The sequence below is a fragment of the Tachyglossus aculeatus genome, chromosome 4, assembly GCF_015852505.1.
Source record: "Tachyglossus aculeatus isolate mTacAcu1 chromosome 4, mTacAcu1.pri, whole genome shotgun sequence".
Lineage (NCBI taxonomy): Eukaryota > Metazoa > Chordata > Mammalia > Monotremata > Tachyglossidae > Tachyglossus > Tachyglossus aculeatus.
Window position 1 is genome coordinate 106,494,254 of NC_052069.1, and position 25,014 is coordinate 106,519,267.

At 41.5% G+C, this 25,014-nt stretch overlaps 1 protein-coding gene and 1 non-coding gene across 2 annotated transcripts in view; both read right to left on the bottom strand.

Moving 5' to 3' along the window:
• Nucleotides 1-1,859: 1,859 nt before the first annotated feature.
• On the bottom strand, nt 1,860-1,997 carry LOC119927958. Its single transcript, XR_005450922.1, has one exon. It is a non-coding gene; the product is annotated as a small nucleolar RNA SNORA7 (small nucleolar RNA).
• A 5,401-nt stretch (nt 1,998-7,398) lies between these two features.
• The window catches only part of UBAC1 (UBA domain containing 1), a 52,166-nt gene continuing 34,550 nt past the window's right edge, over nt 7,399-25,014 (bottom strand). The window contains exons 4-10 of the mRNA XM_038745112.1: nt 24,073-24,180; nt 21,766-21,868; nt 21,152-21,260; nt 19,284-19,506; nt 13,006-13,092; nt 11,896-12,034; nt 7,399-8,896 (exon numbers count right to left, since the gene is read on the bottom strand). Coding sequence (XP_038601040.1) covers nt 8,781-8,896; nt 11,896-12,034; nt 13,006-13,092; nt 19,284-19,506; nt 21,152-21,260; nt 21,766-21,868; nt 24,073-24,180 — 885 coding nt within the window. The 3' untranslated portion in view covers nt 7,399-8,780. The remainder of the gene's footprint in view (nt 8,897-11,895; nt 12,035-13,005; nt 13,093-19,283; nt 19,507-21,151; nt 21,261-21,765; nt 21,869-24,072; nt 24,181-25,014) is intronic.

The following is a 25,014-nucleotide window of genomic DNA, read 5'->3' on the forward strand; positions in this document are numbered from 1 at the left end:
CGAGAACCTGGAATGACATATTAATGGAACACCCTACTATGCATTTGAATTTCTGAGTGAGGCCACCGCACCCCCCAGGTACTTTCTCAGTATCAATAAAATATCGACCGAGCAAGGCCATTCTCACAAGTTTGGAGTGAGACCTTAAATCAAAGGGCACCTTGATCAAAACACGTTAAAGTAAAGCATGTGTCTGCAACAAACTCTGCTCCAGACTGGGTAGGCTGCTACTGTAAATACTATTGTGGTACCCAGCTTTCAGACCCCCCACCTGACTTTCTCATCATTGATCAGTCTGTAGCCCTTTATGGTGGAAATGACTAAGCAAAGGGGATAAAACTTGGCCCCTAATTCCAAGGAATTCTCAATATATGGAAGAACCAAAACTCAGTGACAGCTTTAGCATTTTTTAAAACAACAATAACAAAAAAATCAAAGGTAGAAACATGGTACAGCTTGCACACAGGGAGGGGAATTGCACCTAAAGAACTTCTAGCAGTTCTCCTTTCTCGGGCCGGTCTTTGGAAATTTTCCTTAACCTCGCCCAAACTAAGAGCACCGCCTGGTTCAAGGAAGGCACACCTGAAAAGGCAGGGAGGTCCTCTTCTGTTCACCTTTCATGTTGTAACAAGTCACCCCCCTAAGATTCCTGTGTGACCAGATAACATCTCTCTTTAATACCTGTGACTTCCTGTGGCTCAGTAGATCCCGTTCAAATTCCTTGCCTAAGAAATTTGAGGCATCAAGACTGGTGTCTGTCCTCACAACCTTGAATACACCAAAGAATCGTATTAACCTTCCATGGCACCTCTGCCCCGCCCTCCACTTCGCCTACCCATATCTATTCACCAAATCCTTCACCCTGCAACTCAGTTCTTCCTCCCCTGCCTTTCACTCTTTTCTCAAATCTCCTATATATGAACACTCTGCCTTCTCCTGCCTGCCATTCCAAACTTCAAGCCTTTGGAATTCAGCTCAAAAGCTCGCTTCCATCGTAAAACCTTCCAAGCTTAACCCACATCTGCCTAGCTCCCATCATCCAAATGCACCTAACATGTTACCAATAGAGATATTCTATTCAATCTGATTGTTAGTCATGTCCTTCTTTATCCTTTCTCTTTCCTCTGGATTTTAAGTCCAGCAAGGGCAAGGACAACTCCTCAAAAATGCAGTGTCAAACACACTGAAGGGATCCAGTAAGTTTTTAGTGATTCATTCATTCTTTCAATCGCATTTATTGAGTGCTTACTGTGTGCAGGGCACTGTACTAAGCGCCTGGGAAGTACAAGTTGGCAACATATAGAGACGGTCCCTACCCAACAACGGGCTCACACAGCCACAATTCCATACAGTTGCCAATTCCGTCCTGAAATCTTTAAAGAGACACAGTTTATCAAACTACTTCTTCTTGCCATTTTCTAATTTCGTAAACCATCAGCGCTGATCCCCAAATCTTTTTTTCCAGTCTCCTCAGCAGCATATTATCAGCAGAGACTATTTCGGTGATTGTTTACGGTTGGGACGGCTTATATCTTGTCTTATGCCATCAAGTTGTCGCCAACCCATAGCAATGCAACGAACGCATCATCATCATCATCATCAATCGTATTTATTGAGCGCTTACTGTGTGCGGAGCACTGTACTAAGCGCTTGGGAAGTACAAATTGGCAACACATAGAGACATGCATCTCTCCCAGAACGTCCCGCTTCCATCTGCAATCGTTCTGGTAGTGTATCCATGGAGTTTTCTTGGTAAAAATACAGAAATTGTTTACCATTGCCTCCTTCCACGCAGTAAGCTTGAGTCTCCGCCCTCGACTTTCTCTCATGCTGCTGCTCCTCAGCACAGGTGAGTTTTGACTTGTAGCAGATTGCCTTCCACTTGTTAGCCGCTGCCCAAGCTAGGAATGGGATGGATATACCTCTGCTTGACTCTCCCTCCCCTAGTCAAGACTGGTAGAGTACTGGAAACTCTCCAGGTGCGACCCTGAGAGGGGTAGGACAGCTTTAAGCCCCCCCAACCCCCCCGCCAAAAAAAAAGCAGGAGATTATTTAAGAGGAAAAAAGAGATTTAACCATCAGCTCATATAATAAATCAAAAACTTTTATTTTGAAGATGTTATAAATTTACAACACATTATTAACGTGACATCAGTGTCAGTGTGTGAATAGGATGGGCGAAGGTTAAGACAGCGTTCATTCTAGTCACACTCATGGGTTAACAAATCCTGCTGACATTGCTAATGTATTACTGAGGTAAGAACTATTTTTATTTTTTTTTTTTTTGCAAATATGCTGGAGATCTGAGACAACATTTCAGCAGCCAAATTTGTCTGGGTAACCATTTCAATTTCTTCCTCTTTTTTTTGGACCACGGTATTCAAGAAAAGTAAATTAAAACACTCTAACAATATTATTGGTATCTCTCTGCAGATAGATAATCAGGTCACTGGCTCATGCTAGCAAGTTGGTAGAATGAACCCTAAATTCTAGCACTTTGGGTATCCACCCAAGTTAACCTTCAGAAAAGTTACATTATATATTTTAAACTGGGCATGCCACATCGGTGTCATTTTCATATAAAAAGTACTATCTATTGTACTCTCTCAATTATTTGTATACACAGTTGAATGGAAATTGTGAAGTTTGAGTGCCTTGCAACAAAATTTTACTTGTGCTATCTTGTGGTCACTGCTGTAGAGCAATCACATTCTGATATTTTTGGTTAAACCATTAAATCCTGCAAAATAATGTCTAAAAAAGTATTCACAGGCATTACCAGCAACTGTAACAGTAGCGTTTCATTTGGTAGATGTGTATTCACTGATGTTTTTCCCCTAGAACACCACAATGAGACAAGAACTGTAAGCTCTTCAGTTTCAGCCAGGGATCTGCTTAAACCCCAGGGATGACTGTCCAAGAGGAATATCACTTCTCAAGTACATCTCATACCTTTTGTTATTATTGACGTCTCAGACACAAAATGAACACAATGTCAAACATAAGGAAACATAACTAATTTAATTTGCATTTTCAGCCCCACTTTACATACAAGTAGTAAATCAGTAGTCTTAAAATGAAAGCACTTGGAGGTGAAGACAATATTACTATTTCCTGTAGCAAACACATGCTCCATGGTGTGGTTCAAACAACGGTTAGATTTCAGACAGCTTTGAGTTTTTAAACCAATCTTAAGAGTACCCAAGGAACAATGTAACTGTAAGATAATTCAGTGAACAGCATGAGATGCTACTGGAAAAGTCCACAATTCAGTCTTCAGGAAGTTACTAGGGGTCCAAATCCCTACCACATGAATAGTCTCAAGAAGTTCCTAAAGAATTTAAATGATCCAATCACTTCAATGATTTTTTTAATTTAAAAAATGATCTTAAAAGCTCTGGGAATTTCATCAACAGGACACGGGACTCTGTAGAGGAGAAAGTCCTCCTCTAGGCCAGTATTCTAAAACAGTGAGCAAGGATTGGTTTTGAGGAATGGGCAGGTGGAGGAGAAGATGCTTGTCCCCTCTGTCAGTCCATCTGCAATATTTTACATCTTCCAATTAAAATACTGCGAGAAAACTTTCGGAAGGGAAAGCATTAGTGCTGTAAACCTTGCTCGGGGCGATATGGAAATGCCGTCACTGGGGTGGCTATGTACCATGTGCAGTTTGCTCAACTAATGGGAACCGCTGACTTAAAAACATTACTGCCTGCGCTACCACTGGATTCAGGCGTTGGGGCCACAGGAAGCTGAATGAACTCTCGTTCCCTTCCAACAACCCAAAATGCAGTAGCAAATTGCAGAAATTTCTCTGAAGTTGTGTAGAAACACTAAAACGTAAAGCGACTCCATATATTAGTGTATTTAAGCTTCACTTTCCTGGTTTCTACATATCAGTGCAACAACCTGGCCAGGGGCAGCCCCCCAGCCCCAAGACAAAGAACAGGAAACGCTTTCTCTGGAACTGCCTGTGGCAATGGGTCCCTGTGATTTTCTTGTTTTGGGGTTTTTCCTCACCTAGGTTAGGACCAACCCTCCTTACTCACGTAACAATGTTTCGGTTGCAAAATGATCATTAGCATTGTAAATTGTGTTGCACCTCATTAAATGCATCCCCTATAAAGATAGTATAAACATGAAGCCCTGAGAACAAACTTTCATATAGAATATTTCTATTAAAAATATCAAAGCTTTGTGATATCTGACAAAATTATAAATTACACATATTTTAAAATAAATAATACCTTTCCATAATTGCAGGTAATATCAAAAGGTAAAGATTGTCTAGGTCAACCAACAGGGATGGTATAGAATGAGCCCAAGAACATTCTGGAAGGAGTCAATACTGTTGAAGCCTCCCTCTCTTTCCTCCTTGGTTTGCGTCCATCCCTAGTTCTAGCTTGGATGCTTGGTAGCAGTGGTTCTGACATCCCAGCGCTTAGAACAGTGCTTTGCACGTAGTAAGCGCTTAATAAATGCTATCATTATTATTATCCCCTCAAGCTTCACAGAAATATTGCTACACTAGGTTGAACTCCGGCGATTGTAAACATAATTCTTCCAACCTCGACCACGGACAGGTGAAGGTGACCAATTTCAGACAATTCAATCTCCCTGTCAGGGAGGCTGCCACCTTGAAAACCCCATCCTAATTCAATAATCCAACCCCAAATCCTAAGAGGAATTTTCTAGGCTCCCAGGGCGGCAAAGCAGGAAACGATGAATACCCCAACCACGGTGCAGAAAGGGAGCAGTGGGTATGTATTGCTGTAGAACAAGCCTCCAAAGGCTCTCTACACTGTAATAGCAGAATTGGCTTCTGGTTTTCCACATCCCTAGTCCCCAGACACATTTTCCGTGTGTTAAATAACAGATACGAATACTAATGGCTTGACTCAATTAGCTCCTCTGGGTGGCATTCCAAGATCAGCAGGTCAGTTTGAATTTACATGATTTGAATACTCATAAAGTCCTATTAACACTAGGCCTTGGGGCAAAAGACTACATGTATCCCTAAACATGATATGCCAGGCCACAGCCACTGGAAACAATGTTTTAAAAAGACAAGCACTTAGGGAGGACACTTATATAATCTACTACCTTTTATTCCTTTCCAAACTAAGAAGGTATAATGAATTTGGAACCCATTAAAAAAACAACAAAAAACAGCACCCCAAAATCCCTTCCATTTCCTACCCTTTCAGATATTTTAAAGATGCGGTATTTCTTTAGTTATGACGGTTTGCTTTCAATGCAATTACAGTCTATGCTGAATTATGAAGGGTAGTTTTCACTATCTAATTTATAAAATAGATAGTCTGATGTGGGCATAGGAAACTGACTGCTTGGTTAAAAGACGGACTTTTACTGTCTTTAAAACAGTAATGAAAACTGCCCTTCTTCGCCCAGATTGTCTAAATGGACTAGAATTGCAATTTAATTCTAGTTCTCTTGAGCCATTCCAAAAAACAACACAAAAATGAAGAAAACCTCACATCCATATATTAAAAGTCTCTCTGAAGCGTTTGTAAAAATCTATTAAAATTGACATGGATTTTCTGAAGTACTTTGCGCCTCCACAGATATGGTATAGAGAATGTGATGTGCTCTGTGATCAAATGCAGTGTTTACTTTCCGCTAGAATTACTCTTTAACATCAGTTCCCAACTAAGAATTTCAGATCTTCAACCCCACCTTTACCCTAAACTGAAGTTTAATTGCAAGAGTAAGTCCCAACTTGGTTAGGTACATATGGGGGTGGGGAGGGGAAAAGAGATAGTGAAAAGTACTGAATTCCTACAGTTCGACAATGCTTTGAGAAGGGAAAAGGAAATCTATGGGTAAATGATTGATATACAGAATCACAATTAAGTAAATGATACCTGAACAGTGTATCTCAAATTTAAATTTAACACTGCCTCTAGGAACACCTTACTACTTATTTATTTATTTATTTTACTTGTACATAGCTATTCTATTTATTTTATTTTGTTAGTATGTTTGGTTTTGTTCTCTGTCTCCCCCTTTTAGACTGTGAGCCCACTGTTGGGTAGGGACTGTCTCTATATGCTGCCAGCTTGTACTTCCCAAAGCGCTTAGTACAGTGCTCCGCACACAGTAAGCGCTCAATAAATACGATTGATTGATTGATTGATTGATTTAGGAAGCAGCATGGTGTAGTGGACAGAACACGGGTATGGGAGTTGGAAGGTCCTGGGTTCTAATCCCTGCTCCACCACTCATCTGCTCTGTGACCATGGGCAAGTTACTTCACTTTTCTGTGCCTCAGTTACCTCATCTGTAAAATGGGGTTTGAGACTGTGAGCCCCATGTGGGACAGGTACTGTGCCCAGCCTGATTTGTTTGTACCAACCACAGCGCTTAGTACAGTGCCCGGCACGTAGTAAGAGCTTAATAATTAATATGAGAAGCAGCGTGGCTCAGTGGAAAGAGCATGGGCTTAGGAGTCAAAGGTCACGAGTTCTAATCCCGGCTCCACCACCTGTCAGCTGTGTGACTTTGGGCATGTCACAACTTCTCTGTGCCTCAGTTACCTCATCTGTAAAATGGGGATTAAGACTGTGAGCCCCATGTGGGACAACCTGATTTCTTTGTACCACTGTCCCCCAGGGCTTAGAACAGTGCTTGGCACATAGTAAGCGCTTAAACCCTCGTCCCCCTCTCCATCCCCCTCATCTTACCTCCTTCCCTTCCCCACAGCACCTGTATATATGTATATATGTTTGTACATATTTATTACTCTATTTATTTATTCTACTTGTACATATCTATTCTATTTATTTTATTTTGTTAGTATGTTTGGTTTTGTTCTCTGTCTCCCCCTTTTAGACTGTGAGCCCACTGTTGGGTAGGGACTGTCTCTATATGTTGCCAATTTGTACTTCCCAAGCGCTTAGTACAGTGCTCTGCACATAGTAAGCGCTCAATACAATTGATTGATTGATATCTATTCTATTTATTTTATTTTGTTAGTATGTTTGGTTTTGTTCTCTGTCTCCCCCTTCTAGACTGTGAGCCCGCTGTCGGGTAGGGACTGTCTCTATGTGTTGCCGCTTGTACTTCCCAAGCGCTTAGTACAGTGCTCTGCACACAGTAAGCGCTCAATAAATACGATTGATTGATTGATTAACAAATACCATCATTATTATTTAGAGTATTCCAGAATGATTTACTGTCATTTGAGAAGCAGCATGACCTAGTAGAAAGAGCAAAGCCCTGGGAGTCAGAAGACCTGGGTTCTAATGCCGGCTCTGCCACTTGTATGCTGTGGGACCTAGGGCAAGTCTCTGTGCCTCAGTTCCCTCATTAATAAAATGAGGATTGGGATGTGGACTGTGTCCAACCTGATTATCCAGTATCTACCCCAATGCTTACTAGAGTGCCAGGAACATAGTCTGCACTTAACAAATACCATAAAAAAAAACCCTAAGCAGAAAAACTCCTATGCTTCAGGAGTGTTTTACACAAGTCTTTAAAAAAATAAATAATTGGCATCTGTTAACCATTTTTAAAAATTCCTCTGCATGAGATTTTGATATGGAAATCCAGAACCATAAAGATATTTGGATTGATCAAGTAAAATGTTTTTCTTAAAATGAAGTCAGCCGGGATCATAATCAAGATATGACCTCAACTTCTACTTCCATGCCCATTAGTTATTTATGGCTGAAAGGCAACTCATAAGACTGGCACTGCCCCCTAATCAGGTGCCAACATTCAAGGCAGGTCATGTTGGTTGGATTGAGGCAGATGTTGGTTGCCTTCAGGAGGGAGGCTGATTTAATTAAAATGTTCAAATGCTTAGGAAGGACGGCTGTTTTCGGAATGAAGAATGAGCAGGGTTAAAAAAAAAATAAGGTGAAAGGCTGCAAATTGCAGTGTAATAGCTCTGCTCTCAGAGAACTGGGAAAATAAGGTTGAGTTTTAAAGACAGACAAAAGTCATTTAAATTCCATGAAGACATGGCACATTTTCAGGAATAAAATATGTTTAAATAGATATAAGCTTTCCAACAATGTGAATGTGATTAGCATTCGCTTGCTACTGATGCAAGTGAATGTCCATGAAGAGAAATACTGCACCTTTAATCCAGTGAAAAGACATTAAAGTACAAGAACCACACTACCTCAGAAAAGATGAAAAAAGAAAATAAAGAAATTATATCTATGACTTACTTTGCTTAGATCAATATGTAAAATATGAACATTTTGGATAAGTGTTCCTCCAAAACTATATGGAATTTAAAAACAAACTGTGTGTCAATTAAAAGTAGAATTTCACTTTATTAGCCATAACTTAATACTCTTTTAGAGATGAGAATCATTTCATTCCCCCACTGTAGTGGTCAGTGGCTTCTTGTAAACACCAGTCAGGTACAGAAAACACTGACTCATAAATTATTGTAACAAGTTCGGCTTTACCTTTAGTAATAAGATGGGAATCTGAGCGGTCATTACTCTCCCAATCAACTGTTGGTTGTTTTTGCAAGTGTACTCCTGGATATGGATTGCTTTTTTTTCCCCCCCAGTCTAACAACTGAATGCAAAGAGTCTTCTCACACCTTTTCCCCTACCACTAAATCCACAAGGCAACTAAACTTCTGGGCGGACATGAGCTTACACACTTCCCTTCTTGCCTGAGAAGTGTAAAGAAGAGGACTCCAGCGAAGAACAACAGCAATTTCTCTTTCCCTCTCTCCAAATCTCCAGTTCCTTCTTCTTTAGGGAACGTGAAGTTACGTTCAGAAAGGAGTCACCCTATGTGCGGTTCAGTGTCTGGAAGATCCTGGAGATCTGTAGCATGACGGGTCCTGTTTCAGGATCGTTCATCCACTGAGTGCTATTTAGGGGATTTTCAAGCATATCTTCAAATGCTGTAGAGAAAGGAGGGATGGTATTAACTTCGGGAGACCATCAATTGCAAAAACTAGCAACTGAATACTTTTGAAAGCTCTCCAAAACTTCAACGGAAGGGGTTATTAGCTGCAGACAAATCAGTCATCGTTCTTACCAAGTTTTCAAACTTCTGTCACCAAAACTCGCTCTTCCACCCCAAATATAAATATCTATTTGCCTTAAAAGCTTTCAACAGCTTCCCCATAAAAACAAAGGTACTTCGGGGGGAAACGGCAACAGTCAAGTAGAATGGAAATGCTAATTATTTTAGGGATATATTTTGAAGACTAATTTAGTTTCATTGTGGGCAGGGAATGTGTCTACCAACTCTGTTATATTGCACTTTCCCAAGCGCTTAGTAGTGCTCTGCACACAGTAAGTGCTCAATACAGATCGATTGATTAGTTTTTCTAAATTATATGGGTTAACAGCGAAACATCTTTTTTGATCATTCACACTTCTGTTTATGGAGTTGAATTTTACTTCATTTCATCGTGGGCAGGGAATGTGTCTTCCAACTCTGTTATACTGCACTTTCCCAAGCGCTTAGTACAGTGCTCTGCACACAGTAAGTGCTCAATACAGATTGATTGATTTTTATAAGTTATATGGGTTAACAGCGAAACACCTTTTTTGATCATTCGCACTTCTGTTTATCGAGTTGAATTTTACAGGTGAGGCACACAACTGGGCAGCTTTATTCTTGTTTGAACAATTGGTAAATTCAAGTTGGTTGATTTTGCAGGCTTCACTATCATACTTTTCTTTTGGCAAGCACTCATCTGCTGTTGCACATGATTTCAATTTCAATTTAGAAACCACATATATAGAGTTTCCTTCACCTATTTGAAGGCTGAAAACCTTGCTCTAATCAGAAATTCATGGTCTTGGGATCTTGGCATTATAATTTGTTTTTTAGTTTCCTAATCAGTGAAGCAGCATAGCCTAGGGGAAAGAGTACAGCCTTAGGAGTCAGGGGACCTGGGCTACAATCTTGACTCAAGCTCACTTACCTGCTGTGTGGCCTTGGGGAAGTCATTTCTCTGTGCCTTACTGTTCTCATCTGTAAAATGGGGATTAAATACTTTGCCTCCATTCTGGACTGTGAGCCCCATATGAGAAAGGGATTGAGTCCAGCCTGATAGACATTCAATCATATTTATTGAGCGCTTACTGTGTGCAGAGCACTATACTAAGCGCTTGATTCTTGTATCTACCTCAGTGCTAAGTACAGTGCTTCACATAATTCTGGCTCCGCTGCTTGTCAGCTGTGTGACTTTGGGCAAGTCACTTCACTTCTCTGGGCCTCAGTTCCCTCGTCTGTAAAATGGGGATTAAGACTGTGAGCCCCCCGTGGGACAACCTGATCACCTTGTAAACTCCCCAGCGCTTAGAACAGTGTTTTGCACATAGTAAGCGCTTAATAAATGCCATTATTATTATTATTATAAAGTGCTTAAGAATACAATTATTGTTACTAAACTACTATCTTTCCACTAAGAAACTGAAACAATCTTAAAACTTTAATACTTAAGATCCCTTTTAAAAAGTATCTTAACTAAAGATAAGTCAAACTAAATGATTTTTCTATTCTAAAGGTGGGGAAAAATGTTTTGTGTTTTCTACCATTCATAACTTATTAAGGACAGTACCACTGTCATGTAAATAAAAACTAAGTTCACACTAAGTTTTTGATAGAATTTCTGTAAAGAAAGACTTTCACCAAAATGGTGAAAGTTTAGTTTGAAAAGTTTTAGAAAATATGTTCTTATGTAAAATTTTCCAATAATTTTCAGTGATGGAAATTATGCCCTACAAAGTGATATGCAGCCTGGAATCTTGATTTTACCAAATCTCAGTGCTGCCATCTTCTGAGATAAATCTCGGAATTATAGAGCAATTGCAGAAACCTTGATTTATTCTGTTTCAGGGTTGGAACGAATGGGTCTTCCCTGGGACAGGCACTTTTTGGATTGTGAAAACAGCTGCACTTCAGGGCAAAACTCCAAGAGGGGCAAAGCATGTGGTCAGGGCTGCTATTTCAGCTTTGAGAGATCACACGTAAAAAGCCAGTGCTGAAAGCTTCCCAAATCATTTAACTCAACCAGCCTCGCTGCCTTTTAATATTATGAAAAAGAAAAAAAACTCCAGAGAATTAAAAAAATGACATATATGTGTCCCAAGATTTGCTTTTAGTCTCTCCCGCTGCCTAGAGGGGAATGGTTCGGGTACCTCCATTCTAACCAAATTAATATAATATCAATCACGGTTGGGAAATAGCGTGGATTAGTGGAAAGTACACGGGCCTGGGAGTGAGAGGACCTGTGTTCTAATCCCGGTTCTACCACTTACTTGTCTATGTGACTTTGGTTAAGTCACTTAGCTTCTCTGTGCCTCAGTTCCCTCATTTGTAAAGCGGGGATTAACCCCTACTCCCTCCTATATAGACTGTGAGCCCCATGTAGGACAAGGACGGTGTCCAACTAGATTATTTTGTTTCTTACCCCTCATCTCTAGACTATGAGATTTTTAGACTATGAGATTTTTGTGGGTCTGTTTATTGTTACAGTGTACTCTCCCAAAGCACTTAGAATGGTGCCCTGCACACAGTAAGCGTTCAATAAATACAGTTGACTGACTGACCCCAGGGGTGCTTAGAACAGCGCTTGGCACATAGTAAACACGTAAGTACCGTTAAACACAAGAAAACAAAACAAAAAAACTACCAAGGAGGAAATTTGAAAGCTAGAGGTTCTAGCAGAAGCTTTTCCCCAGGAGACGCAATATCATTTTATAATGGCATGTTGAAAACTTTAAAAAAACCAGGAGAGGGCCTAAAAGCGGAAAAACCTACTGTAAAGACCTGGAAGTACGTATGCAACTTAGTTTCAATTGTATTTTTAAACCCAGTACTCTTCTCTTCGTTACTCTCCAATGTCCCAGAGTTGTCAAAATCAAAATGCTGTGCAGTACTCACCTAACAAAGTTTTGGGATTTGTAAGCCCTAGCTGGACCACAGGGTTGTCAAGGATGGCTTGAAATAATGGACTATCAGTATCAATTCCCTTATCTAAATCCTCTGGAGAGGGCTTTCTGTCTCCCAATAGCCATTCACACTGCAAAATTCAGGAAGCAGAAGTAGTCCACAATTAGTTTTTTTTCAAAACATACATATTGAAGAGAAAGAACACGTTAGTTGTTTTCAATTTTCTCATGGATGACTACACGCAGAAGGCTTTATTTTCTGGTCAGACCAATGTTTCTCTTTTTTTGACGTTCCCAGTGGTTTACCAATTGTAAAACAAACAAACATAAGTGTGCTGGGGAGATCTCCAATTCAGGCCAAGATGCAAAAAAAAAAACCCCAGAAGTTATAAACCTGGATTCATTGATTACCCAAAGCAAGTCATTTAATCTACTAGCCTTTGTTTCTCCAGCTATAAAAGGGGGATGACAATATTATCTTCCTCATAGTGGTGCTGTGAGACTGAATTAACAGATACTAATAAAACACAGCACTTTTACTATTCTTAGGAGGAAATGGAGAATTTGAAAGATGCAGGAGCGAACCCACACAATGACCACGCAAACAGTTAATCACGCAACCCTTGAATTATTTCCTGCACTTCAGTTCTCACGCTGAGAAGCAGTGTGGCTCAGTGGAAAGAGCATGGGCTTTGGAGTCAGAGGTCATGGGTTCAAATCCTGGCTCTGCCAATTGTCAGCTGTGTGACTTTGGGCAAGTCACTTCACTTCTCTGTGCTTCAGTTCATTTGTAAAATGGGGATTAAGACTGTGAGCCCCCCGTGGGACAACCTGATCACCTTGTAACCTCCCCAGTGCTTAGAACAGTGTTTTGCACATAGTAAGTGCTTAATAAATGCCATCATTATTATGATTATTATTATATGTATCATTTCTACAACCCCAGAGCGATTAGAGTAGGACAATGGGTGGTACAAAGAAATTAGGATGTCCATTGAGGACATATAGGTTTCTGCGATAATTTGGATTCGGGTTCAAAGAATTTGACCTGAGCAGATTATTATAGTTGTAAGAAGAAATAAGATAACTATAAAGTACTCACGGCTGCATTTTGCTGGTTGTTGTTTACTCTGAGGGCATCTACCACTTCTTTCTCATCAAATCCCATCTCCATCAGGGCAATGACAGCCTAAATGAGAATTCCACAGCTCATTAAATATAGCACTCATTGGGAAAAGAACGGCGAATTCAACAAACAAGCTATTTTACACTCAGCTAATAGCTCCCTTTACCAACATTTTAACCGATGTCCCATTTGAGGTGTCACTCTTTGTTGGCAGAATGCTAAAACTATTTTTCCTCTCAGCAATTCTGCCGTATACGTTGGGGTCTAACTATTCTGAACATTATAGTTGGCAACTCAATGCCCGATAAAATGCGGTTTCATAAAATGGATTTAAAGTCTGTAGAATGGCTCTCGGCGAATTCAACAGTCCCAGAAGAGTGTAATCCTTTCGAAGTTAATGGAGCTAAGATTTGCTTCTAATTATTCACCCTGCCTGGATCATTTCTCGCCAAAAAAGTCAGTTCGTGTTTCCCCATCCCACATGAACCTCCAGCGGTTGCACATCCACTTCCGCATCAAATAGAAAGTCCTTACAATCGGCTTTAAAGCACTGAACCAGCTTTCCCTCTCCTACCTTACCTCACTCATCCCCTACTATAGCCCACCCCACACACTTTGCTCCTATTCACTGTACCTCGATCACATCTATCCCACCATGGACCTCTCATCCATATCCTGCCTTTGGCCTGGAATGCCTTCCCTCTTCATATCCATTCACTCATTCAATCAATTGTATTTATTGAGCGCTTACTGTGTGCAGAGCACTGTACTAAGCACTTGGGAAGTACGAGTCGGCAACATACAGAGACGGTCCCTACCCAACAACGGGCTCCGACAGATGATCATTCTCCCCACCCTCCATGTCTTACTGACAGCACATCTCCTCCCAAAACCCTTTCCCAACAAGGCCCTCATTTCCTCTTCTCCCACTCCCTTGCACTTGGATTTGCATCCTTTATTCACCCCTCCCTCAACGCCACAGCACTTATGTACGTATCCATAATTTCTTTATTTATATTAATGTCTGTCTCCCCCTCTAGACCATAAGCCGGGAATGTGTCTACTATCACACCGTAATAATAATAATAATAATAATAATAATAATAATAATAATAATAATAAAAATAATGATGATAGCATTTATTAAGCGCTTACTATATGTAAAGCACTGTTCTAAGTGCTGAGGAGGTTACAAGGTGATCACGTTGTCCCACGGGGGGCTCACAGTCTTAATCCCCATTTTACAGATGAGGGAACTGAGGCAGAGAGAAGTGAAGTGACTTGCCCAAAGTCACACACTGACAACTGGCAGAGCCGGGATTTGAACCCATGACCTCTGACTCCAAAGCCCATGCTCTTTCCACTGAGCCACGCTGCTTCTCTCTTTCCACTGAGCCACGCTGCTTCTGTACTCTCCCAAGCGCTTAGTACAGTGGTCTGCCACACAGTAAGTGCTCAATAAATAACTGATTGATTATTTGTTTACCAACAGCAGCAGAATGTAATAAGCATTTCAAGTTCAATATGTCCAATATTCCTCTCCTCCACCTAACTTTCCCATCACTTCCCCACCCCCCTCCCTACCTCCTTCCTCTCCCTACAGCACCTGTTTATGTTTGTACAGATTTATTACTCTATTTTACTTGTACATATTTACTATTCTATTTATTTTGTTAATGATGTGCATCTAGCTTTACTTCTATTTATTCTGATGACTTGACAGTTGTCCACATGTTTTGTTGTCTGTCTCCCCCTTCTAGACTGTGAGCCTCCTGTTGGGTAGGGACCATCTCTATATGTTGCCAACCTGTACTTCCCAAGTGCTAAGTATGGTGCTCAGCACACAGTAAGCACTCCAGCGCTTAGAACAGTGCTTTGCACATAGTAAGCACTTAATAAATGCCATTAAAAAAATAAAAATAAATAAATACGATTGAATGAATGAATGAAACTCTCTAGCCCTATGCTTAGCATTATCCTTGACACCTCCCTCCACTTCAACTAATAATAATAATTATGGTATTTAAGTGCTTACTATGTGTCAGCCACTGTACTAAGTGCTGGGGTGCATACAAGATAATCGGGTTGGACACAGTTCCTGTACTATGTGGGGCTCATAGTCTCGATCCTCATTTTACAGATGAGTTGAGACACAGAGGAGTTAAGTGACTTGCCTAAGATCACACAGCAGACAAGTGGCGGAGCTGGGATTAGAACCCATGACCTTCTGACTCCCGGGCCCAAGCTCTAACCACTAATAATAATAATAGTAATAACAAAATTGTGGTATTTGTTAAGCCCTTACTATATGCCGAGCACCGTTCTAAGTATTGGGATAGATACAAGATTATCAGGTTGGACACAGTTCCTGTCCCACATGGGGCTCAACATTCTTGAGCCCTATTTTACAGATGAGGGAGCTGAGGCACAGAGAAGTGATGTGACTTGCCTAAGGTCACACAGCAGACAAGACTCCCTGGACTGGGCTCTTTCCACCAAGCAATTCTATTTCTCATCAGGATAACAGTCACATGGACCCTGGTCCAACTCAGCTCCTTTCAAGTGACAAGCAGCATTTGCTTAGTGGAAAAAGCACAGGCCTGGGACTCAGAGGACCTGGATTCTAATCCCGGCTCCACTACTTGTCTACTCTGTGACTTTGGGCGAGTCACTTAACTTCTTGGTGTCTCAACTGCCTCATCTGTGAAGTTAGGATTAAGACTGTAAGCCCCATACAGGACAGGTACTAGTTCCACCTGATTAGCTTTTATCTACCCTAGTGCTTAGTTCCAAGTGCTTAGTACAGTGCTCTGCACACAGTAAGCGCTCAATAAATACGACTGAATGAATGAATGGCACATGGGATGTGCTTAACAAAAACCATGACAAAAAAATGACAATTGATATTAAGGCACTCTATTACCTCTCCCTCCTCCTCCAATTCCTTTCTCCCACAACTACCAAACTCTCAGTCTTCAAACTTTTCAGTTTTAATTCCCTCCTTAAACCCTGTCCCCTCACCTCGACCCCTAATGACCTTGCCATGCATTTCCTCGATAAAATTGAAACCATCAGGCCTGATCTCCTAAAGCCTCCCCTGTACCTCTCCAGTCCCACCTTACTCCTGCCCCCCTTCAACCGCCCCATCTTTCCCAGCAGTATCTTAAGATATCTTCTGTTTCCCTCCACCTGAGCCTCCAACCCCATCCCTTCAATCCTTATAGCACTTACCCCCTCCCCTGAACTGCTCACTTTCCAAAGGTCCCTTCCTCATTGCTTTCAAACACGCCCATGTATCCTCTGTCCTATAAAACCCTCCCTTGACCCCTCCAGGTATTGTCCCATTCCCTTCCTACCATTCCTCTCAACCTACACCTGCTGCCTCCACTTCCTCTTCTGCAACTCTCTCATCATCCCCCTGAAATATGGCTTCCATCCCACTTACTCCACAAAACAGCCCTCTTTTTGGTTACCGATGACCTCGTTGTTAAATCCAATGCCCTCTACTCCTTACAAATCCGCCTCGACCGCTCAGCTGCCTTCAACACTGTGGACCATGCCATTCTCCAGGAACACTATCGAACCTTGGCTTCACTGACACTGTCCTCTCCTGGTTCTTCTCCTATGTCTCTGGGCACTCACTCTGACTCTCTTTCATGAATTCCGGCTCCGCCTACCACCCTGTAACTGTGGAAGTCTCTTAAGGCTCAGTTCTGGGTCCCCTGCTATTCTCCATCTACACCAACACCCCTGAAGAATTCATTTACTTCCATCACTTCAACTACCAACTCTCCATGCTTGACTCTCCGGCCCCGACCAACCTCCTTCCCTGCAGTCTTGCATTTTCTCCTGCCTTCAGAACATCTCTACTTGTATGTCCTGACAACACCTCAAATTTAATATGTCCAAAACAGAACTCCTAATCGCCCCCAAGCCCTGTCCTCCCCATGATTTTTCTATCCTTGCAGACAACACCACCCTCCCTGTCTCACAGGCCCATACCTTGGCATTATCTTTGATTCAACTCTCATTCAACCCACATATTCAGTCTGTCACCAACTCCTGTCAATTCTACCTCCATGCCATCTCTAGAATCTGCCCTTTCCACTTCATCCAAACTGCTACCACACTGATTCAAGCACTTCTCATTCCCGCTTTTTTTTAAAATGGTATTTGTTAAGCGCTCGGTTAAACACAAGTACTAAGTGCTCGGTTAAACACAAGTTAATCAGGCTGGATACAGTCGCTGTCCCACAAAGGGCTCACAGTCTTAATCACCATTTTACTGACGAGATAACTAAGGCATAGAGAAGTTAAAAGACCATTCCTCACAGTCGATGAGTTGCAGAGCTGGGTTTACAACCCAGGTCTTCTGACAACAAGGCCTGTACTCTTTCCACTGGGTCATGCTGCTTCTCATTAGTTTCGACTAGTGCATCAATCTCCTGGTTGACCTCCTAGTAGCTTGTCTCTCCCCTCTCCAGTCCATACTTCACTTTGCTGCCTGAATCATTTTTCTGAAAAGCTGCTGATTTCACTCCTCAGAAACTCTCAATGGTTACCCATCCACTTCTGCATCAAACAGGAACTCCTTACCATTAGCTTTACCTTATCTCACTGATTTCCCACTGCAACCCAACTTGCACACTCCTCTCCTGTAACACCAATCTACTCCCTGTACCTCATTCTTCTCTATTCTGCCACCAACCCTTTTCCCTCATCCTCCCTCGGACCAGGAATTCCTTCCCTTTCATGCCGAACACCCAGCAGTCTCCCCACCTTTAAAACTCTCCTAAAATCACATCTCCATCAAGAGGCCTTCCCTGACTTTGCCAGTATTTCCTCTATCTGCTCTCCCCTCTTCACATGGCTGGGTACGCCTTAAGCATTTTGACATTCACCCTAGCCATAAGTACTTATGTAAATATCTTTACTATTTCCTCCGTCTCCCCCTGTGAACAGTAAACTTCTTGTGAGTAGGGACTGCATCAACCAACTCTATTGTACTGTACTTTCCCAAACACTTAGTACAGTGCTCTGAGCACAAGCAGATGCTCAGTATAGCCTTCTGAATGACTGAATGTTATACTAATGGATTATAGTTCTGTCATTTTGCAAAATAGTGAGGGCTCAAACCAATAAGTTTAGGACCTTGTACCGAAATAACCCCCGATAAGTCTTTTTCAATTAACATCCATTCCTCGGGTGTTTGACACCATCCTAGGTCCTTGGAGGCCAAATAATTTTAAAAGACTCCAAGTTCCCTCACTGATTTCTGTTATCTTGTAGAAAGCTGTTTTGGGAAGGGATTATTTTCAGCCAGTAACATTCTTATGATTTTGTGAACCCCTCAAGCGGGCTTATGTCACTCACTACCCAAGAGAAGCTGAATTAGTGGAGCCTTTATAAAAGAAGCAAATATATGAAAATTAAGTGTACCTAAGAGGCGCGAAGGAAACAGCATAATACTCATCCAGGTTGCCTCTGCAAGACTGAGGCCTTAAACCAAAATAAAACAGTTAGGTTCAAATTTAGATCTAAAACAATATTATAGGTACAAACTATCAGTATTGTTTAAGTCTGATTTCAGTTGAAAAATCAAATTGCGAACTCTGGCCCCTGAAATGTAGCCAAAGGTGAATTTTGTGCTCAAAGACTACAGCTTCTGTAGATGTCATTAATTAAAAAGCTTACAAACTAGGCTAATAAATTATTTTCTCTTTACAAGTCAATTACGTCAAACAAGGAACCAAGGCACTGGATGCCTGACATGAAGTATGCCAAAAGTCACATCCTTGCAGGTGCCTTTCTCATTTAGATTTATACCGTGACCCTTTAAAAACTTAAATTATCTAAGCACTGGAATTATTATCTGAAGAAGGGAGCAATTTACTATTTTACTCCTAATTTACTCCTGATAAGCATAATTTAAGAGGAGAAGAAATTCCTTTTAAGTTCCAGAGATTCAAAGGCAGGAAAAACAGGTCTGCCAGGGCTCCTGATTCTACACCTGCTGGATAAAGGTAAGACCTTTCTATAGGTTTCTTACTACTCTATGTTCTTTAGTCCCTTCAAGAGTGCTTTAAGTAAGCCATGTTTCAATCGTTCTTAACTTCTTTCCTTCTAAACGTGGGAAGTTGACTCAGGTTGCCTATCAATGCCGGGACATTCCTCCCTGGTACATTACCACCGATATATCTTGAATTCCAGGACTAAGAACACCAGCCTCGGGGCTAATGCCATTCCCAACGTACTCGTGGGTCAGGTCGAAATTCTCTTTTCCTGCGTATCTTCTTGAAAATCTCCGTCAGCTCATCCTTGATGTCTTCTGCTTCTGTACTGGCCCCGCCGGCTGCTTGGGAAGAGGAAGCAGTGGCCCCCGCAGCTTCTAACAAGGCTTGACCAGGAAGGGGTGAGTCCACGGCGGGGTCTTCGGCATGCTCTATCAACCATTCCATGGCCTGAGTGACTGACATGCTGCGAAGGAAATGGACAGAAGCACTATGAAACCAGTGGAAATACAATTACTTCCTCAACTTGGCAATGCATGCCTTTATTTTTTCTTCCCTAATTCCTCAAATGCACTCATGTTCCTAAATACCTTGGTGTCTTAAGTAATATTCCTAAATTAACTGGCATTTCCCTCGTAATGGTAATTTCACAATGACTAAGGCTCCCGTATCTGCTCAAGTGCTATACATAACGTAGTCCATAAATCTCTTTCCTGAGCCAATGGCTAGGGGAATAAAAAAAAAAAAGCAGTGGCTGTGGCTATGAAATCAAAGAAGGGATTAGCACGCCTTCGGGGATTTGCGAGGCATGCATGAGGAACACAGTCCAGATACAATTTCTTGGTTGCGAACTGCTTTGGGTTTAAATTAGTTTAGAGGGTAGAGAAAGAACATTTAAATATGGAACTATATTGTACTGCAATACTATGGCACTACTCCATATATGGGCTCCACTGAAGAAGAATCATACTATGTGGTTTGCTCGAGGGAAATAATGTCAACATGTTCAACTGAATGCCCATTTAACTCTCCTACCCCTTCAAAATATTCACAGGTATTATGACTGATTGTGCAATTCAGAATGACCTGGCAAATTTGGTTCTATTGACGAACAGCAGACCACGCAGAATCAGAGACATTTTCTCTTTAGCCAACTTCAAGAGATCCAGGTTCCCCTTTGCCCAGATCTTTCCCAGATGGCATAAATAGTGCTATGCACTGGTTGCGGTACGGGGAACTGGTCATTGTGGTAGGGAATATTCTTTGCTGACCTAAATTACACTTCAGCCTGCTTTTCTAAATGAAAATCATTTTGGAAAGAATTTATTCCCCATACAATAGCCTTATAAGTGCATAAGAAAGTCTTGGCAAACACGTACCATTTACTGAATAGGGCCTCATCTTCCCTATTCACCTTCCCCTTTGCAGCTGGATCTATACCCAGCCTGAGTTCTTGATATTCACCCCACCTCCAGCACTTATCTACACATCATTATAATCTCCCATTTCCCCTATATCTAAGTTATTTCAATTTCTGTCTCCCCCTCTGGGCTGTAAACTCCTTGTGGGCAGGGAATATGCCTACCAACTATACTGTATTGTACTCTCCCCAACCCCTAGTACAGTGCTTGGCACACAGTAAGCGCTCAATAAATTCCACTGACTGATTGATTTACTAGCATCATTGGTAGGAGTTAAAAGTTATATCTTACAAAATTATTGCGCATTATTTTCATGATGTCAAATCACCATAAATTCGCTGTTACGAGTTAGGGTCTCTGACAAAATCCATCTGCACGAAAATGGGAACAGTCATTTCCAGGACATTATTTTATAACTTGCAGCCCTGTCAAAGTGGATATGTCACTGATGACGTTAGCAAGAAAGTAAAAATCACCTCTAAACCATTAAGGAATCTGGTGTTATGCTCTGGACAAGTCACAACTTCTCTGTGCCTCAGTTACCTCATCTGTAAAATGGGGATTAAGACTGTGAGCCCCCCGTGGGACAACCTGATCACCTTGTAACCTCTCCGGCACGTCGAACAGTGCTTAGCACATAGTAAGCGCTTAATAAATGCTACTATTATTATTATTATTATTATTACATACTGGTTCAGTCGAAGTGCCTTCATAGCTCTGTTTTCAGGAAAACCCATTTCTGTAAGTTGCCGCAAAGCAGCTTCATCCACTCTCTCTTCCTCATCCTCATCCAACATTGCTGCACACAAACGAGAAAAACATTTGACTTTGTGCGACACCAAGTACCAACCCCCCAAAATTGTGAATTATCCATCATCTATTATAACCTTATCTGCAAATAGTCTGGGCTTCAGAAAGCCCAAGAGATAGTAATTCTTGTCTAGTTCATAGTAATTAAAAAACAAAGCTGCAAAGATAAAAAAATAATGGTGTAGCATTATATGGCATTAGAATGGAAGCTCCTTGGCGGCAGGGAACATGGCACTGTTATTCTGTATGTCTCAAGTACAGTGCACCACACTGAGTGAATGCTTATTAAATGCTACTTCTATTGCTATGTGGTGAATGTTTGAAAACTCCAACATTCAACTCGGCCAACTTGATAATCAGCCTGCTAGATTACAAAGAACTAATTAAAAAGGAAACGATGCTATAGAATAGCTACATGTCTGCTTTTTGAGTAATATGCAATCCATTTCATTGAGTTGTGGGACCATAAACAAATTTGGGGGGGATAATCATACCATTTGCCTTCTTAAATAACTCAACTGCATCTGGGTTCAGCGCCAATAATTTCTGGGCCACTTCTATAAGCGATACTAAAATTTTCCGGAGCTCTGTCTGGAACTGGAATAAAAAGGAGATGATGTCAAATATATCTAAAGGAATTTAACAAGACTGAAAAAAAGACAATCTGTTACCTTACTCTTGTGGTGGCCCTCAAGAGGTCTGAAGATGGTCATTATTTTATTCTAATTTGTACAAATAGCCAAAAACATGTCCCATATATCCTTGAAAACTCCACAGAACTCAATGAATAGATTACAACACATGTGGAAAACAGCTCAACAGCAACACCGAAAAGACGTTCTTAGGCTCAATAAAAATGTGACAGGATTACAATCTGGCTTCCCTAAAGACCTGTGGGTCCTTTTGGAGAATAGTCATATTTTAACCATAAACTTGAAATACTCTCTGATGCATTTAATGACCACAAAATTAAACTGTTAAGAATGCCAAACATCCCTTCTTTAGCTTCATTCAACCAGAGAAAACAATCTTTCCGTAATTTGATGGCGCAAACACAATGTACAGATACCTAATGTGATCCTTATTGGAATGGCTTGTCTAAATTTAGCTTGCGTCCATATTCTCAATACAGCAGTTGGATTTTATTCATCTGGGGGAAATAACTGCCGGAAATATTACTGGAGTAACAGGTGGTGACAACCTCTGAGTGAACCAGGGACGTGGGTCATGCAAATTCATTGCGATGCACAGGATCAAGATATTACACATATTCTATTTGACCATCAAGGCAGTTATGATGTTCTAATAGCATTTTTAATCCTCCTCCAGAGGAGCTGCTTTTCCTAATGGCTCTGAAGGATCAAAGCCGAGGTCTTCAATAATAATAATGGCATTTATTAAGCGCTTACTATGAGCAAAGCACCGTTCTAAGTGCTGGGGAGGCTACAAGGTGATCAGGTTGTCCCACTGGGGGCTCACAGTCTTAACCCCCATTTTACGGATGAGGGAACTGAGGCACAGAGTTAACTGACTTGCCCGAAGTCACACAGCTGACAATTGACGGGGCCGGGATTTGAACCCGTGACCTCTGACTCCAAAGCCCATGCTCTTTCCACTGAGCCACGCTGCTTCAACTCCATATGTCCTTAAAATCTGACTTCTACTGATACTTAACATACTAGCCATGACTATCACCGTGTCCTTTAATGGCTTATGGAACAGTCGGTCTGTCAATAGTATTTATTGAGCGCTTACTGCATGCAGAGTGCTTGGAAGAGTACAATAGAACAATATAACAGACACATTCCCTGCCCACAATGAGTTTACAGTCCAGAGGAGAACACCGGATTAATGACATGCAGGGTTACCCCCTTCAGAGGGGAGCCAAGAAAAGGAGGTGGGTGAAGAAACCAGCTTTGCCCCACGGCATTTTAGACTTCCTGCCCAACCCTTCTTTGAAAGAAAGGAGGGTAAACTGGAATATGGAGCTGCAATAGGGCTTCTGGCCATGGACGACACTAAGCCCCAAGCTCAAACAGGGAAAGAGTGTTCTGGACCCCGCTGCTGAACTAGCAACAGGCCCCCCACCAAACCCTGACTGTTCCTGGTGATTATCCCCCTTGGCCTGGTGTGTCTGGCTTTCCCTCTGTGTCTATAGTAATAGTAGTAAAAGTATTTATTACGCGCTTACTAGGTGCAAAGCACTGAACTATGCACTGGGAGAAAATACACGGGTGGGGTTTAACCTGGTCCCCGTTCCTGATGGGGCTCACGATCTAGTCAAAGAGCCTATTTCCCTGACTATGGGTGAAGATAATAATAATGATGGTATTTGTAAGCGCTTACTATGTGCCAAGCACCCCCACTTCTCTGACACCACTAGCCTATGTCTTCATGCTTCTTTAGTCCCAGGTGTGCTTCTGCCGGCCCAACTCCTCAGGCCTAAATGTGACCCACCTGTCCCTTCTTCCCTAGCGTGGTCTCTCTTGGAGTCCTACCTCAAGATCAATCCCACACTCAAAATGGGCACAGGCACTCCTGATAGTAGAACTGGGTGATATCCTCATGTTCATTTAAAGCCTTTTCTACCAAATAACTCAGAACTTGGTGAAAAGAAATTCCTTCTGAGCCCAAATTTTCTCAGACAGAGTTTTCTCTAGATACCACAAAGCAACATCCTTTAGAGGGTGTGAACAAAACTTCATCCCTCATCCACCCTGAAACCTAAGAACTGAGTTTTCCCACAACATAAGGACTAGAAAGTGGTATGTCATCACATGGACTAGAAGTTAAATGCTTACATCTCTCATGTTGTGTTGGGTGACAGTCCGATCCACACCGTGAGAGGGAAGATTTGCTGTAGCTTTGAGAATAGCATCTTTATCTGGAGCCTTCTGTTCCTGCTTTTTCTAGGCAAAATAAAATGTAGAAAATTGGTAATGTGTGGGAGAGCAGTAAAGGGAAAGGTGTTCTGTAAATCTAAAATAAATCACCTAACGGGCTCTCCTGGGAGAATCAATCAATCAATCAATCGTATTTATTCAGCGCTTACTGTGTGCAGAGCACTGTACTAAGCGCTTGGGAAGTACAAGTTGGCAACATATAGAGACAGTCCCTACCCAACAGTGGGCTCACAGTCTAAAAGGGGGCAGGTTGTTCACCTCATTATTAACTCAAATTCATAGGGTTGTTAATGCAGCACCACCCTTAAGTCCTCTAATCACAGACAGAGCTGAATTTGTGGACTGGTTAATGTTTGTAGAGGTTTCCATTTGAATAAATTCCCAATGAACTCAAAAGGCTTTGTGAAAGGTCTCCAAAATATTTCCTCTTTTTTCATAAAATACTAAACATAGAAGAGAGCTACCATTTTCTGATACGGTTTAAAGATCAAACAGGGAAGTCCTGAATCTAATAAACTAAGCATAGAAACAAAAAACAGAAAGCACTGACCAGAGGGGAGACAAAATGGGAGACATAAAAAGAGATTTATTCTGGGGTATATTAGACATGGAACCTTTAGATCTGTCTAAAACTTCATCCTTAAACAGAAAGGGACAGAGCAAAATGCCATTTGTGAAGCTGTCCGTGGGTGTTTTTTGCTTGCTCTTATTAAATACAGAGTGTATTTCTTCCACAATTTCTCAGAATCGACCTGGCTCCTTTAGAGATAGGGGAGAGAGATTCCAGTTTGTGCTGCGGAGAGCTGATGAGAGGCTTTAGCTCTGAGGGGGTGTGTACAA